Source organism: Ziziphus jujuba, chromosome 11, assembly GCF_031755915.1.
Source record: "Ziziphus jujuba cultivar Dongzao chromosome 11, ASM3175591v1".
NCBI lineage: Eukaryota > Viridiplantae > Streptophyta > Magnoliopsida > Rosales > Rhamnaceae > Ziziphus > Ziziphus jujuba.
The window spans coordinates 27650495-27666471 of record NC_083389.1 but is presented as its reverse complement, the minus strand read 5'-3'; the positions used below and the strand labels follow the sequence as shown (position 1 = coordinate 27666471).

The window sequence follows — 15977 nt, the reverse complement described above, 5'->3', positions numbered from 1 at the left end:
TTGGGTAACATCAAAAACCTATTTGTTCTCTTTTTGCTAATCAAAGGGATAATATTATCCTTTTTAAGGGAAAAACAGAGTGATACTTCCATTAGGCCATTACGGCGAAAACTTTGCCATAAACTATGTATATATATATATATATATATATAAAATACTCCTTCTCCATATGGAATACCATCCTTATCCCCTTCTTCTCATATAAAACTAAAAACATGACCTGGCCGGTTGACAGAAAAACTCATTCCCCACTCAAGGTCAATGATTCTTTCTAAATTAATCAAAAGCCTCCTAAGAAAAAATTATATTCAATTCGATACAAATATGTCACTTTAAGTTTAAAATAATCAATCATGTTGTAATGATTCTTTCCATTTCTTCGCATGTTTTGGTTTTTGGTCAGAAACATGAATATTTTTAAGCCAGACGTGTGAATTTACTATTTTATGCCTAAGATCATATGGTAGACTCTATAAATAATCAAATTGTTGGGATCCCTTAGAGGAACGACAAAATGAATGATTCAGATTTTAGTCTTGGGGAAGGCCTTCCTTACCAATATATACCGCTTTTTAAGCATCATGAAATCCTGAACTGCAATTCTCTCATTCACAACATGTTAGCCAAAAGAAATAGAATATCAAAGTATCAAATTAACAAGAGATGCCGAAATGCATCGAGCATATATATCAATCAGATTGTGAGTTATTAATGTTACAGAGGTTAAGGCTACTAGTCTTATTACAAAGTGAAATGAAAAATGTTCCAAAAAAAAAAAAAAAAAAAAAGGGAAAAGAAAAGGATAGAGATGGGGTAGCTAGCTTGACAGGGTAGTGACCCCGAAGCAGGAACACTATACAATTATTTAGGGAAAACTCGTGAAGATTATAGTAAAAATTAATTCTAAAATTTCGAATACATGCTTACAAAAAAAAGGGATGAAATTAGCTCCCATAAAGAGTCCACAAGCCCAATAAAGTTTTCATCTTTGAAGCTTCAAGAACATTCTCAAATGGCAACAATTTGGTGCTTCTCGACGCATAAAATATTGCACAACACCTTATATTACAAAATATGGCATATACACCATATATTAATGAAATCCTAAGACTGCATATGGACCATATTTAACAGAGTAGATTGGTGATTTGGATTGTTGTTGCTAAATTGGGTAAAGTAGTATTTTTATTGAACCTCTTACACCAAATCAAGTTGTTTTCGTGCAAAGTTTAATCTTTTAACTGGGCTATCAAACCGTCCTCTGGTAGCCATTACAAGCACTGCTTGCTTGTAATGGAAATGGGCCTCAAGTTTGAAGGAACCTCATATGTCAAGCACCCTAGTCAACAACACTCTTAGAGCCTGATCGAGGAATGGGAAGTTCAAGAATGATTAAGAAGTAACATCTTTCTGACTCTCTGATGTATTGGATTTCACCACCCATAAGCTTTAGAATCTTCCTGCACATGCTCAGCCCTAAGCCTTCTTGAGTCATCCAACGACTGCTGTGGAACATGTCTTGAACCAAATCAGGAGGAAGGCCTTCACCAGGACATACCATCCTTCACCATTAACACCACATTAGTAGCCAATAATAAGTCCATAGTGTCAAAAAAAGAAAAAAAGAGGCATGTTAAAATCGTATGGAATTGATGTCTAGTAAAACTAGTCCAAGTTAAATTTTTCAGCCAACCTGTTCTTTTTTCCATTTTCTTACTTTCCATTAGAACATAGTCTACTTTATGATTTAATCATGTAATGCTCAGTTGATGTTTAGAATAAAAGAAATAGCAAATTACAACTGACTTGGCATTGTCATCATAAAGAAAAGATCATCATGTTTGATATTGATTTCATATTCTTCCAGATTTATATAAACTATAAAAATACCGGAATTCAGTATGAAGCAGAGTGAGTCCATCAGGAACTCTCTTCAAGCTTGGACGAACATGAATCTCCACCCAACCTTCAGGAGATGGAGCATAACGCACCATATTCAACAAGAAATCAGCCAATACCTGTTGAATTCTCACTTGATCACCATAAACTGCCATTGTTTTTATTTCTTCTGGAATATCCCGAATCAACTGTATATTCCTTTCCCTTAACAGTATCATTACTTGACTAACCACAGCATTGATGACACTTCCAAGTAGGAATTCTGCCTTATCAAGCTCCAATGATCTATATCAAAAAGAAATTATAAAATTAAATTATGTGTTCCCTCGTTGAAAATTATACAAGGAAGCTCAGATCGATATCCAGATGGTTTAATCTAGAAAGATACAAAAATAAGCAGATAAAACTAGTTTGGCAGCAGAGTGTTCCCCTTTTGTTTGGAAAGAAACAGTGTGATAGCTCAGTATTGATTGCATACTACTCTTACACACATTCATCTGCATCCTACTCAGTAAAATAAAATTTATCTTCATGACAAATTCATGGAAACATTTGAGATTAAGGTAACTATAGTACAGTACTGTTACTGCCTGATGTAAAAACAGTTCTACATTGCTCAATTGGCAAAAAATTGAATTTGAATATTTATTCTGTTCGTTAATAATAATGATTAAGCTACCTAATATTCCCCATGTGCTTGTAAGATTTGGTAGTCAATTGGAACAACAGTAATGCTTCATGTATTAGTTTTTTTTATCCTTCCAGTACGCATGATATGACATAAGAGGTTTGAGCCAACTTACCCATTTTCAATGCTCTCCAAATCAACATCCCTTATAATCTTCAGCATTTGCTTCTCACAAGCAGAACTAGTCTCAAGGAACTGCTTTTGATCATCAGTTAAGTCTGTTGCCTCCAAAAGTGAGTTAGTAAAGCGTATACCACTTAAAGGATTTTTTATTTCCTGGCAAATATAAGCTAATTCTTTCATCCTTGAAAAACATTTTTTCTCCTGTTGCCTTTGGACTTTAAGAGCCTGCTGCAATTCAGGACTAGCAATCTGCAGGAAGCAGAATGCTCCAATGATCTGGCCATCCATATTTATCCTCTTATTTGCTGTCAAGAGAGCTTGTACATATTTTCCATTCCTATCAAAGAAGGAGAAGGGGAATTTGTCCTCATCCTGCCCTCCAATGGCATTGTGCAAGACAATCATGAACTTAGTCAAAGCATCTGGACCCTTGAGGCGACAGCAACTGCCAAAAACCTCTCCAACCAGCATTTTCCCAATGATATCCGCTCGAGTCCACCCAGTTAGCTTTTCCATTGCAGTATTCCATTCTGAGCAACACGTGTTATCATCCGAAGCAAATATGGGAGGAATCAGAGGACTAGGATTATGAACGATAGCCTTGTAATCGCCTTGTATGTGGATAAATTTGTCCATTACCACTTTTTGACCAGTAACATCCTGACCCACAAAGCAAACTCCAACTATATTATTTGTGTAATCCTTGCTAGAGCAAGCATTAACCACCACAAAAATAGGGTCATTATGATGTTCTGCACCAAATCTCTTCATCTTTATCTCTACATTTTTATCTTCTTCTCCTGCATAATAAAACTAATATGACAAACTATTCACTATGTTCCAAATACCAGCTCACTTTCAAACTTAATATTTAGTTGGTCTATTTATTAACCGATACTAGGAATGAAACAGAGATCTTTTAGCTTATGTAACAACGTGTCTACCATTCAGTCCCTTTTGCAGGCATAACAAACAGTGTTTGATCAGAGATTCCATGTGATTTATTTATGCTACTTTTCATTTTGAATTAGTTTTTATTTCACATGGTTTTACACCAGTGGTTAAATTTGTGCCTGTTAATGCTATAAATAAGAAATGGAAAGGACTAAACTTCCTGAGAAGGAACAAAAGCATTAGACATAAAATAAGTACCTTTTAAAGCGCGGGAAAGAAGTTTGTCAACAGTTTCTTCAGATTCCTTGTACACAAGATCATGTACCAAGGACTTTCCCATAGCTTTCTCAACTGAGAGACCTGTCAATTCTGCAACCTTTGCATTCCAACCATTTATACGGCCATCAACATCTACAGCAAATATGGGAGCAGTTGCAGTCTCTATCAACCTAACCATTTCTCGTGCAACCGAACTTAGCTCGTCCATCCCTTGCAACTCCAGATCCTCAATCTGAGCATTTATTACAGCTTTTGTATTACTTGCCTCAGCATCCCTAAATGAGTCTCGCAGAATAAGCTGCAAAGAGTGTATTGCATCCATCTCAGCATTTTCCCATGGCAAACTACGGCTTTTCACCACCTCCAGGAATGCCTTGAATGAAGATCTTGGATGCATCCTCTGCCCATCATCCTTGTCCTCCGGATGGTGCTTTGCACCACCCCATTTTATCTCTTTTCCAGTATGGGATCGAAACCAAAATAGGAAATCTCTTTTAGTAATATATGCAACAGCCATTCCACAGACTGCATCACCAAGCAAGGCTGCACCAGGGTACCCAGCATCAGCCAAACTGTCTGTGCTTAAACCTGTTGAATCTCCATGGAAAGCCAACAACCACTCAACAATATCCTTTATTTGGGTTTCAGTTGGGGTCACACCAAGTGGATAATACTTCCCTTGGTAATAGAGTGCAGCTCCATCGCACTTCACAAGGTCCATAATGCTTGGACTTTGGGTAACAATACCAGTAGGTGAGTCACGAAGAAGCATGTCACACAAGAGAGTTTGGGTTCTTAATACATGTTTTTCTGACAATTGCGATGCCAACTGCAATTCCATATTTAACTGAAGTCCAAAAGCCTGCATGAGGAATTCACATGCATAGCGTAGTGGGAATGGAATGCACCTAGCTGAAGTGTGATGACAAACTACTAGGCCCCATAGTCTCATTGGGTTCCTTCCACCAACTGATTCATCATCATTTCCATTAATGACAATTGCCATCGCTAAGGAGGCAATAGAACCCATATTAGCCATATACTGGGCATGACAACCATGAGGAGCACGAAGCGTCGAACCAACTAAGCATAGAGGCTGCATTAGCCCTTCATCCTGAACTACGCGAACTGGCATGGCATGGCAATCTACTATCATCCTAACCCGGTTCTGCTTGAACAAAAACCTTGACGCCTGAGGAATATCAGTGGCAGGATAATGCAGCCCAATGTAAGGCTCCAAGTCTGCTCTTTTGCTCTCTGCAACAACCTCACCATGCTCATCCTCATGGAACTTATACACCATAACCCTGTCATAACCAGTAAGCTCTCTCACACTCTCCACCACAGTATCACACAAGAGCTTAATATCCCCACCGGGAAGCGACTGCAACTGCGAAATGGCCCTCACCGCCAGCTTCTGCGACTGCACCGCCCCAGCAATGGACAGAGCAGGGTCTTCTGTCCTTGCAGGCTCCAAATCAATCACAATCCCCACATCAATCCTATGCAAAATTGCATAAAAGGGCCTTCCAGAATTCTTGGAATGAATCCAAACAGGGTTCAACAACGTAATTTCCCTGGCCCCAAAAGCCTTCTCGAGCAAAACGGCACTAGAGGGCGTAAAAAGGGTACGGACATCAGTTCCAACCTTGAGGAACTCAGGCTTTTCAAGGCTTGGAACCGATTGTGGGGTAAGACCCAGCATATCCCTGGCATTTTCACTATACCCGATTACTCTAAAAGTGGCCTCGTCCACAGCCAACATACACCCAAATGGCTGAATATGCCCACCCCTTTGTATTTTGGACAAGTAAGCCGTAATTTGCTGCTCAGGTACTGACTGTGTGGTGGTCCTAATGGATTGAGAGTAGTCAAAAGACTTACCTGACTCGCCTGACTGCTCGAACACTGCATGTAGCCGAGCATCCACGGTGTACTGTGCAATGGCTTTGCTCACAGACTCTGTATTGTGGGCTCTCACATTGCTTGTGCCCGAAGACTGAGCTTGTTGCTGTGAATGTGCTGCTGCTTTACTACTCGAAGCCATTTCTGGGTCTTCGCTATTTTCCCTTCTCCTCTTTCCCCCAGAAATTTTCAGCCTTTCTTCTTCGTTAGGCTTAGTCGTGGCTGTTGAGTGAGAGAAAACTCAAAGGGAGAAAAACCCATATGGAAAAATAGATAAAGATTTAATCTTTATCTGAAAAGGGAGCTTCTGGGAATTGATCAAGAACATAACCATAACGAAACTAGAAGAAAAAAGTCGTGTGTTTTTCTTGGCAAAATAAACAAAAAAAGTTTTTGATACCTTTAGGGCAGTGGAAAAGGGCAAGTTGTTGTTTTGGTTTTGATCTTTCTTTTTTTGTTTTTGTTGGGTTCCTGCTCTCTCTGCTATGAAGGTAACTGGGAATTGAAGTGACCCTGTTTTTCCCCTTTTCTGTTTTATCCCCCTACTTTTATGGTATTTTCTTTTCAGGGTTTATTTATTTATTTATTATTATTTCCAGTGCTTCCGGGATTTTTTTTTTTTTTTTTTTTTTTTTTTGTTTTTCACTTTGTTGTAGGCATAGACAGACAAGAGCTATGGTAATGGTGGTCCGGTGGGAATATAAACGAGGACGGTTGATTGGTGGAACCAGTGCTTTAGGAGTTGGGGCCATGCACAAAAATTTTGATACTCAGCAGATTTGTTTTTTTTTTTCTTTTGATTTTTTCTTTAGATTGTACCATTTACGATAATTATTTAATTATTTTTTTATCCTAAAGTTGCAAATATTAAATTGTTCTTTTCACTGACTGCCAAGTCTCTGTCCTTTCCTTAAAAGAGATAAGAAATTAGGATAATATAGCAAACTCCATCCAAAAAGAGATCATGCAACGACAATTTTTAAATTGTGCCGCTTAGGATAAACATTTGGGTTCATCACGAACACCATGGAATTTTTATGCTACAAAAGGAAAGACTATATTATTAAAGTGTTAGGATGATAAATATTATATTGTTTTCTCTCCATTAACAATATATTATATTTCAAAAAGAATGTTAACTACGCGGTACTTCTTTTTTATCACTAAGGGCTATCTTTTGATACTTACCAAACACTTTTTCTCATTGCGTCCTTTTTATTTCTCATCGTTCTTTTACTTTAATGTAAATTGTATAGTACTTCTAGAAAGTAGAAATATAATTCTCATTTTTTATGATTATGTTTGAGTTTTCGTTTCTTGTTTTTGAAGTTTACAGGCTTGATTTGAAGATGAAAGTGCACACATTCCCAGTCGAACAGAGAAGAAGAAGAAGAAGAAGAAATTATAGTTAATTTAGAAGAGAACCTTCTCAAAAAAAAAAAAAAAAAGAAAAAAGAAAAAAACAGAGAACCCAACTCTTCTAAGAGGTGAAAGACAGAAACGTGCAAAAACAAACACCACATTAGAGTGCAGAGGAGAGGGAAAGAGTAGGACCAAGGGTGTCTCTGAATGAAGGCACCCTTTTTTTTTCATTATCAGATTTATGCTTTCGGGTCGACAGCCCCCGTATACGACCGCATGGCTCTGTCGGGGTCCCACTTTCACGCTTTAATTTATTATTCCATCAATTCTTCTACCCCCACGTCTCACCCTCCCGTTTTTTGCCCTTTGATTTTTTTATATATACACATTTTTACTTCTTTATTTTTCGGGATATATACCGCATTCTACTCCAGACACGTCCCCGAGATGCAGTTTTCATTTTCATTTCTTTTTTTCACTTCACAACCCAGTTTGAGAATATTTTCCCCAAAAAAAAAAAAAAAAAACAGTTTTAGAATCCGGAATATCTTATGGTGATGCTGGAATGTCCTGTACAATTATACTATATGATAAATATACTATAAGTTTCTTTTCTTGTTTACCATCTTTAATAATCTAGCAAAGTATAGATTTGGTATCATGCCCATAAACAGAATTAAATGCAAACCATCCATCCTTTTCTCTTATTTTTTGGGATATATACTGCATTCTACTCCATACACGTCCCCGAGTTGTAGTTTTCATTTTCATTCCATTTTTTAGTTCACAACCCAGTTTGAGAATATTTTCCCAAAAAATAACCCAGTTTTAGAATCTGGAATAGCTTATGGTGATGCTATAATGTCTTGTACAACTGTACTATATACTATAAGTTTCTTTTGCTGTTTACCATCTTCAATAATCTAGCAAAGTATAGATTTGGCACACCTTTTGGTTTTCTTTTAGTTTATATTTAAGCGACTGCTATGGTACCATGCCATAAACAGAATTAAATGCAAACCATCTATCATTTTCTCTTTCTCTACTTTTAGAAACCAACGGAAAGTAAAAAGAATTCTTTTGTTGAAAAAAGATAAATCTTTTTGCTTTTATAATAATGGAAGGGATTTTGGCTCCTTATGAAGTTTTGGTACAACTTACAAATGGCGTAACTCAACTCTGCCATTAGCAGTACAAACACTAGACTAAGAACATAACAATCATTTCTCAGCATCACCAGCAAAATGGAGACTCAAGAGAACTATCAAACACAACAACTGGTCGCTTTTTTTCTTCTTTTTTTTTTCTTTTTCTTTTTTTGGTAGCAAATATGTAATAGACTCTATCACTTGGTGTAAAGAACGTCTTCCCATGGGTGGCGGTACAGTGGCTGTTTCAATCTCTTCTGGTCAAAGGTGTGCCTGAGAAAACAAATTTTGATACACAGAAATTTGTTAGATGGAATAGTATAAGTAAAATGCATAATGATTAAAGCACAAGATAGGGTAATCTCTGTGCTAGTTATATATGACCCACCACTGGGTCAGTTCTTTGTTGTTGCCATCAAAAGAAAATTCAAACAAATAAATAATCCCACACTCCTCTTACACCCCTAACATATGAAACTGACTGATTTCGTCTTTATTTCATGTGCTAGTGACAGAGGACCATCTAATCTGTTGGGGAACATAAAATTTTGCAAGCATATCATCCATGAGGATAAACATGTTATGCATATAGTCATACTTCAACTGTAGATGTGTCTATATCAATGATTTGTATGTACCTTAATAGGCAGCATAAAACATAAACCTAAGATATCCGGATAAGATTATTTTTTATTTTTTATTTTTTTTGAAAGTGTAATCCAACTCACCCAATCAGACCAATAGAGCGTGCCAGCACAAAAAGTCCATTCAGATAGCCAATCTCAACGATCTCATCAATTTCTTGTTTGGTGAACATTCCACTGCCAGCAAGGAGATCCAAGAACAAGGAACCAATTGCACCATCAACGTTAAGGACCAGGTTGTTTGCCTTCGAGAGGGTGTAGTTTTCAACTTGCACTGCATATTCCATGTACTTGACTGAAGGGAAATGTGTGCGTGCAAAAAGTTGTAGCAGCTCTACTCTCTTATCTCTGTTGTCACCTCTCTTGATCCTTTTGGCCAGAGATCCAAATACTCAGATTTTAAATGCAAGTTTTTGAAAAGTTGAAAATCTCATTGTTCATGGTGACATTATATATAATTCAAAAAGATGTAGTTAAAAAACTTCAAATACCTGTGCCCAATTCCAGGCACGCGAATGCCCTTCTTTTTCATGCTTTCAACAAACTCATAAGGTGTTAGACTCTGGAAAACGCACCGCAAAAAAGAATTTATTAGAATCAACAGATAAAGGCACTAGGTTTTATTTGCTGGTCATGATGGTGTTCGTCAAAGTTTACCCTGTCATATGCATCCTTAAAATACCGAGCAGCATCGTCAATGGCACCACCAAAACGGGGACCAATTGTAAGCAAACCTGTTTACAAGATCAAATTTCTTTATTTTATTACGAAATAATCTCTGAGAATCCCCCATTCTTTGGGAAAATTTGAGAGGTAACTTCCACAATACAAACAACCTTTTATTGGCTAAAGTTTACCTGCGACAAGACTTGAAACAAGATCCTTTCCAGCCCTTGCTGTTACGATAGTGTTGTGAGCACCAGAGACACAGGGACCATGATCGGCACACAACATGATGCATATCTAAAAAGAATAAAATTTTGCTTCAAATGTTAAAAAATAAAAAAATAAATACTGAAGGGGCATAAAAACATATAAGCTCTACAACCATCAGCAATCTACCTCAATAAAGTGGGTACAGTAACGTGGAAGGCTGCGCTTGAACCATAAGAGAGATATAACATCACCCACACCATAACCCTGCTCAACAATGGATGACATAGGTACACCAGCATAGCATGGCTCCTCACCTACAAAATGGATTAGAAAAGAATTAACAAGTGATATTTATACTATATAGTGAGTCGATACAAAAATAAAAAATAAAAATAAATAAATAAATTAAAGGGGCATTAAAAGGATCAATTCACACCTCTGTCATCAGAAATGGTCGAAATGATATGAGTTGGAGCCCTAACTTTTCCACTCTTAATAGCAGTGTTAAGATCTTCAGGAATTTGAGGAGGCTTAACTTCTTTCACTGGTGTAATCTTCCCCTCTTCAACCTGAGAATATTAACCACAAAATCAAACTTTATAGACATTCAAGGAGCTCAGTGGTTATTCTGAACAATTTATCCGGTTTGGGAGTGAAATGGAGCAAGTCCCTTGTTTATTGATACTTGAAAGCTAAGTGTATGCTGAAACTAACCAGTTTCTCGAATGCTTCCTTAATCACAGTTTCAAAAGCTTCATATGAAGTTGGAACAACAGCTCCAGCTTCTCTTAGTGCTTGATTCTTTGCCTGTGCAGACTCCAATTCCTCACCACTTTTAGCCCCCTGAACAACAAATTCAAGAAAGATTTAGAATAATGAATATTGTACCTCTGTTACAAAAAGACTAACAAAGGACAAGCAAGGTTGTAACTTACAGCATGACCAAATTGCACTTCAGACTTGAAAAGCCGTGCACAAGTTCCACTAACCCAAGCAACCACTGGTTTGGTCACTTTCCCCTGTTTCAAAGCTTCAACTAAGGAATACTCATCTCGTCCACCAAGTTCCCCAAGTACTACAATCATCTTAACCTGTGTTAAATTTGAAAAATCTGTTAGATAAAGAGAAAAATAAAACCCTTTGTAGGTTCACCACAAATTATGCATGGAACATTTGTTGCTGGTTCACCGCAAAATTATGCATTGGAACATCAGTTTATGGTCCTTGAAAGGCATGTAGACTTATAAGTTATGACGAGTACTCCACTCATAATATAAGATCATGCAGCTAAGTAATGTGCAAATATAATATGCATATCGATACAAGTTAATACAGGATATATAGATGAATCTGTCAACCATCACTATCAGGAAAACTACACATACAGAAAAAAGATATCAGGTAGCAAAAAAAGGAGGAAAATAATAACACACCTGTGGGATATTGTTAAACCGCAAAACATGATCAGAAAGAGTGGAGCCTGGAAACACATCACCTCCAATAGCAATACCTGCAGAAGTTCCATAACATACCCAAATAGTATTACAACCAAAGTCTGCATTCCTTAAGGTGAAAATTAGGATAAATTTAAACAGAAAAACAAGCATATACAGCTACCTTCATAAATTCCATCAGTAACACGAGCAATAGTGTTGTATAATTCATTCGACATGCCACCCTGCAATGCCAAAAAATGTTACTCCCAGAACCGCACAATGTGAACACAAAGACATTTTTTTTCCTAAGAAGCATAGTTGACATGGACAAATATGAAGAAAATCCCAGCTGATACTAAAAGCATACCAATATAGTCAACTGCACTCTCAACTACTATAAAAAAAACCACTAAATCATGTATTACATCATTGTAGTTTGGTAAAAATGTTTAAGGTCATGGAACTCCATAAATTATAGAGGTAAAAGCAGATAGTTAAAAGCTATGGATATAGCGTGAATGAGCAAACTCAATCCAACATCAGAAGAACTAGTGAAAGCAAAAAGTACATACTGAAGATATTTTTGAATTTGACGTCATTCAGTTGCATCTATATGTTACATTAATATCCAAGATATATTTACAAAAGACAGCAATCAGTAAATAAAGGCTGTCTTGGAAGAAAAAAAGGGCCTGTCAATAATGTGTGGAAATAACAAAACAAAGCATTGGTACAGAACATACAGATTTGGAGACAAAACCAACAGATCCTGGTCTGTACAACTTGCACTGAATTATATTATCAATTGTTCCAGCAGTGTCACCAATCTTAAAGGCTCCAGCTTGGATACCTCCAACAGTAGCTGGGCCAATAACAACCTGCAACACCATCAGCAAATAATTATCAGTATTATAATTGTTTGTTGTTTACATAATATATTTGAGATGACTTTGCGTTTTTAGCATCATTCCTCTCACCTTGTTGTTTGCCCGTGCATATGCAATCAATTGCTTGGTGTCTGACTCGGGTACACCTTCGGCAATGATAGCCACAACTCGAATAGTTGGCTGCTTCAGAGCAGCAATGGAGGAAGCAGCAGCACTGAAAACGCATCGAATAAATGTTGGTTATACAGTCAACAAAAAGGAACCCTGACCCAGCATTTTAAAAGAATAATGATTACTGACCTTCTAAATGAAGCAAAGTTGATGAAGACATCAGCAGTGGGATGCGCAGCACAAGCTGCTTCGATGCTGCAAAAATTAACATGAAGGTGAGGCAATTTTAAACTCAAAAATATTAATTGATTGTATTTTTTCTCCACATTATCTTGTTCCTGTCAGCTTATTTTTTAGAGTCCACAAGAAAGTCAATTTATAGTGAATCAACGTGCAAAGATCAAAAGAACAGGCTTCTTTTTGTTCTTTTGGTTGGTGAGACGTTGACAATGCAGATCACATATGTTAGTGTGCCACAATTAATGAATACACGAGTGATGCAGATGACATGCTCAATTAGAGCTAATTAGAAACGAAAAAAGTAGTAAGTTTGCCTGACTACATCAAAATTGAAACTGAGACTTAACAAATAGTACAAACAGTCAATTTTATTATCACTAATTTAAACTGAATCACGGTATTTATCATCTACATCACTCTTGTATTCATGAATTGTCTTTAAATAGCAGATTTTAGTCAATCCATCTTCAAGACAGCAACAAAATACAAGTCAACAGTTTCATTTTGTAATAGGTTGTAATGATTGTCATTTCCAGCCAAACTCACTCAATCAAAGAGAATCTAATATTCTACAATATGAATACCTATCTTAATTCCTACTCAAAGCACAGACAGGTGTATGAATTGTGGCAACATAAAAAGAGAAACATGACATACGTTGAATGCACTGGGATGGCGATTTCCTCTTGACCGAAAAAGAGTTTCTGAAATCCCTCAGCACCAGGATTAATGATTCCAGCAACTGATGGTGTTTCTCTCCCTGAATATACAAGAATCCAATTATTACACATTTACATTACTTGTGCACAAAAATCCAACAAATAATAAAATTAAAACAAAAAGAAGAGGGTTCAATGCGGAAACTGATTGATACACACCACAAAGGAAGTCAAAATCAAGCATCCGCTGGATTGGCAGTTGCTTGTAGTTGTAAAATAAAGCCTGAGTATTGCGGGAGAATAGCTGTCCAGTGGCCATTTTTAGGCAACCTGTAGACCCATTAAAAAGCTATTACTTATTTACAAGATATGAATGAGAAAGTTCAAAGCAGAACATTTTGAGTTAAGACACAACAAGAGCACGTAAAAGAATGCGTCTGATAAACTAGAACTCATAATTTGACAAAGCTACATCTTCGCCTTTATCAAAAAATGTTACAAAGCTTTCACTCATACATCTCTCTTTAGGAAAGTAGGAGCAGGGTTTCACTTCATAATATTCATTTAATGCTGGCAAAAAACCATGACTGCTAAAAACTTACTTCAAATAACTAGCAAAAGACTTGAAATTGAACTTCGCATAAACACCGAGTTGATTCACAGTACGCTAGGAATTTTAAAAAATAGAATATATTTATAGACAAACATACAGCATACCAAAAACAGAAACTTCCAGGATCATAAAAGCACTGCATCCAACATTCAACAAAGTATGTCTAAAAGCACAATGCTTACCAAACCCCACAAACAAATTTAATTAATAAGGAAATAAATAAATCACTTTATTCTAAAATCATGATTCATCTACTTTACGGTAACAAAAACACAGCTAATGAAAACTACAAGCAACCAGATCTAATACTTGGTTGCGAACTTAATAATGAAGCCAAATCTAAAGCAAAATGTGTGTAACACACCCAATTATTACAAACCAACAACCTCAAACCGATTCAAAACAACCACCAATGAGAATCCAAAACAAAAACCAACTACACAAACCAGATCTTATGCAACCACGTTAAACAACTAAGGTCACTAAACAACAAAAAAGAGCATCACCAGGGTCTCGGAGACATCGAAATCCAAATACAGACAGGAAGTGGAATAAAAGGAAAAAAGAAACAAAAGGCCCAGATCAGAGAGTTAGTTACACGTCCGTTTGGTCAACAAGAAACAAGCCAAAGAGAGAGAGAGTATTGGGAATGAAGAATTACCTGTTAGATACGGTCACTGGCCTTGGGGATCAGCAGGGTGGAAGAGTGGGCAATGAGGGATTGGGGAAAGGAAAGGGAAAAAGAAATGAAATGCTGGAATTTCGGAGTTGGGAGAGAAGGGGTTTATATAGGAAAAAAAACAAAAACTAAAGGAATGAGAGAGAGAGAGAGAGAGAGAGAGAGAGAAAGAGGATTAGAGAGAAGGTAGGAAGGAGGAGGAGAGAGGAAGAGCTACCTACAACGTGAAGGATAGGAAGGAAGGAAGAGAGAGAGAGAGAGAGAGGGTGAGCTGGTCACGTGGCGGGGGGTAGTTAGCTCACTGACTGTGACTGATTTTCTTACGTTTTATTTTTATTTTTATTCTTATTTTAATATGTAGTACGACCGATCATTATTATTATTGTAGCTGTACAATATTTACTTGATGGTTGATTTTAATTGGACAGATAGTATGGTGGCTGGTTGGTGGTAGGTAGACGACTTGAAAAATACGAAAATAAGAACGAACAATAATTCTTGCTTTTCAAATTGCCCTTGGATCTTACACTTAACTACGATTCACCCATCAATATCATATTAATATAAATACAAAATAAGCCATCGACTTTGAAGTTGGAGCATGCTTCCAAAACAATTTTCAATTTCCAACCACCAAATTTTTATAACTTTTGTTTTTTATATCAGAACATTAATCAGCTTTTATTCTTAAACTGTCCCTATTAAAACAATTATATTACTGTCTTTAATACCTTATTAAAACAATTATATTACTGTCTGTAATAAAATAGTAAAATTATAATATTATTAAAATGTAAAAAAATAATTTATCAAAGAATCTACTATGTTAGAGTATCTGTAGTTATATTTTTTTATGTCAAAGATCATAATTTTTAAACTAAAAAGCATTTTAAAAAATTTAATACAATAAAAGTTTAATTTTTTATTCATTTCTATCAACACTTTTTATTATTATGCTTTAATTTTTTGTTTTCTAATAAATAATTATTCTTTATCATTACAACATCAAATGTTATATATATAATTAAATAAAATTATTAACTATATATTGAAAATTATAAATGTGATAAATAAATATATTAAAAATTTAATTGAAATAGTGGATTTGGCTCGACTTAAATTCCACTTTTTAGTTTCGCTTTTCAAATTAGAAAATATATTGGAATTATTAAAAATAAATGCAGCTCTTCAAATTAAAGAAATTAGGGTTTTAAAAAAACCTATTAAAGATGCTTTTAGCAATGTAACAATCAATTATAAATAATCGTAAATATTAAACATTATTAAAGATGCTTTTAGTAGTGTAACAATCAATTATAAATAATCATAAATATTAAACCTTTTTTTGGATGAATTCACAGATATTAAACATCCGAAAAGTTTTGAAAGTAGATTGTATATGTTCTTTTTTTTTTTTTTTTTTTTGGGTGAATGTTCGATTTTTCTATATAATTATTTTAGATATATTAATATTTAAATTTTGTAAAATTAATTGGTATAATGTTTCTCCGTTATGCATCGAGATCCTATCTTC

General features: G+C 35.8%; 2 protein-coding genes across 3 annotated transcripts; both read right to left on the bottom strand.

Annotated features, from left to right (window-relative positions):
• Positions 1–861: 861 nt before the first annotated feature.
• LOC107418995 (phytochrome B) lies at positions 862–6455 on the bottom strand. 2 transcript variants are annotated; one of them, XM_016027703.4, is made up of 5 exons: positions 6189–6455; positions 3863–6010; positions 2703–3510; positions 1891–2184; positions 862–1562 (listed from the first exon to the last, which is right to left on the bottom strand). In XM_016027703.4, exons 2-5 carry the CDS (start codon positions 5928–5930, stop codon positions 1340–1342), a joined length of 3393 nt encoding a protein of 1130 aa, XP_015883189.2. In that variant the 5' UTR covers positions 5931–6010; positions 6189–6455; the 3' UTR covers positions 862–1339. The 2 variants fall into 2 exon arrangements, with proteins under 2 accessions (XP_015883189.2, XP_060668804.1); XM_060812821.1 differs by having other exon boundaries at positions 3863–6455.
• Positions 6456–8225: 1770 nt separating this feature from the next.
• LOC107419004 (ATP-citrate synthase beta chain protein 1) lies at positions 8226–14631 on the bottom strand. Its single transcript, XM_016027715.4, has 17 exons — positions 14426–14631; positions 13371–13481; positions 13150–13252; positions 12442–12507; positions 12232–12355; positions 11998–12132; positions 11436–11496; positions 11252–11328; positions 10754–10909; positions 10533–10661; positions 10255–10387; positions 10005–10132; positions 9800–9905; positions 9600–9676; positions 9434–9504; positions 9027–9311; positions 8226–8571 (listed from the first exon to the last, which is right to left on the bottom strand). Exons 2-17 carry the CDS (start codon positions 13468–13470, stop codon positions 8496–8498), a joined length of 1827 nt encoding a protein of 608 aa, XP_015883201.1. The 5' UTR covers positions 13471–13481; positions 14426–14631; the 3' UTR covers positions 8226–8495.
• Between the last annotated feature and the right edge of the window lie 1346 nt (positions 14632–15977).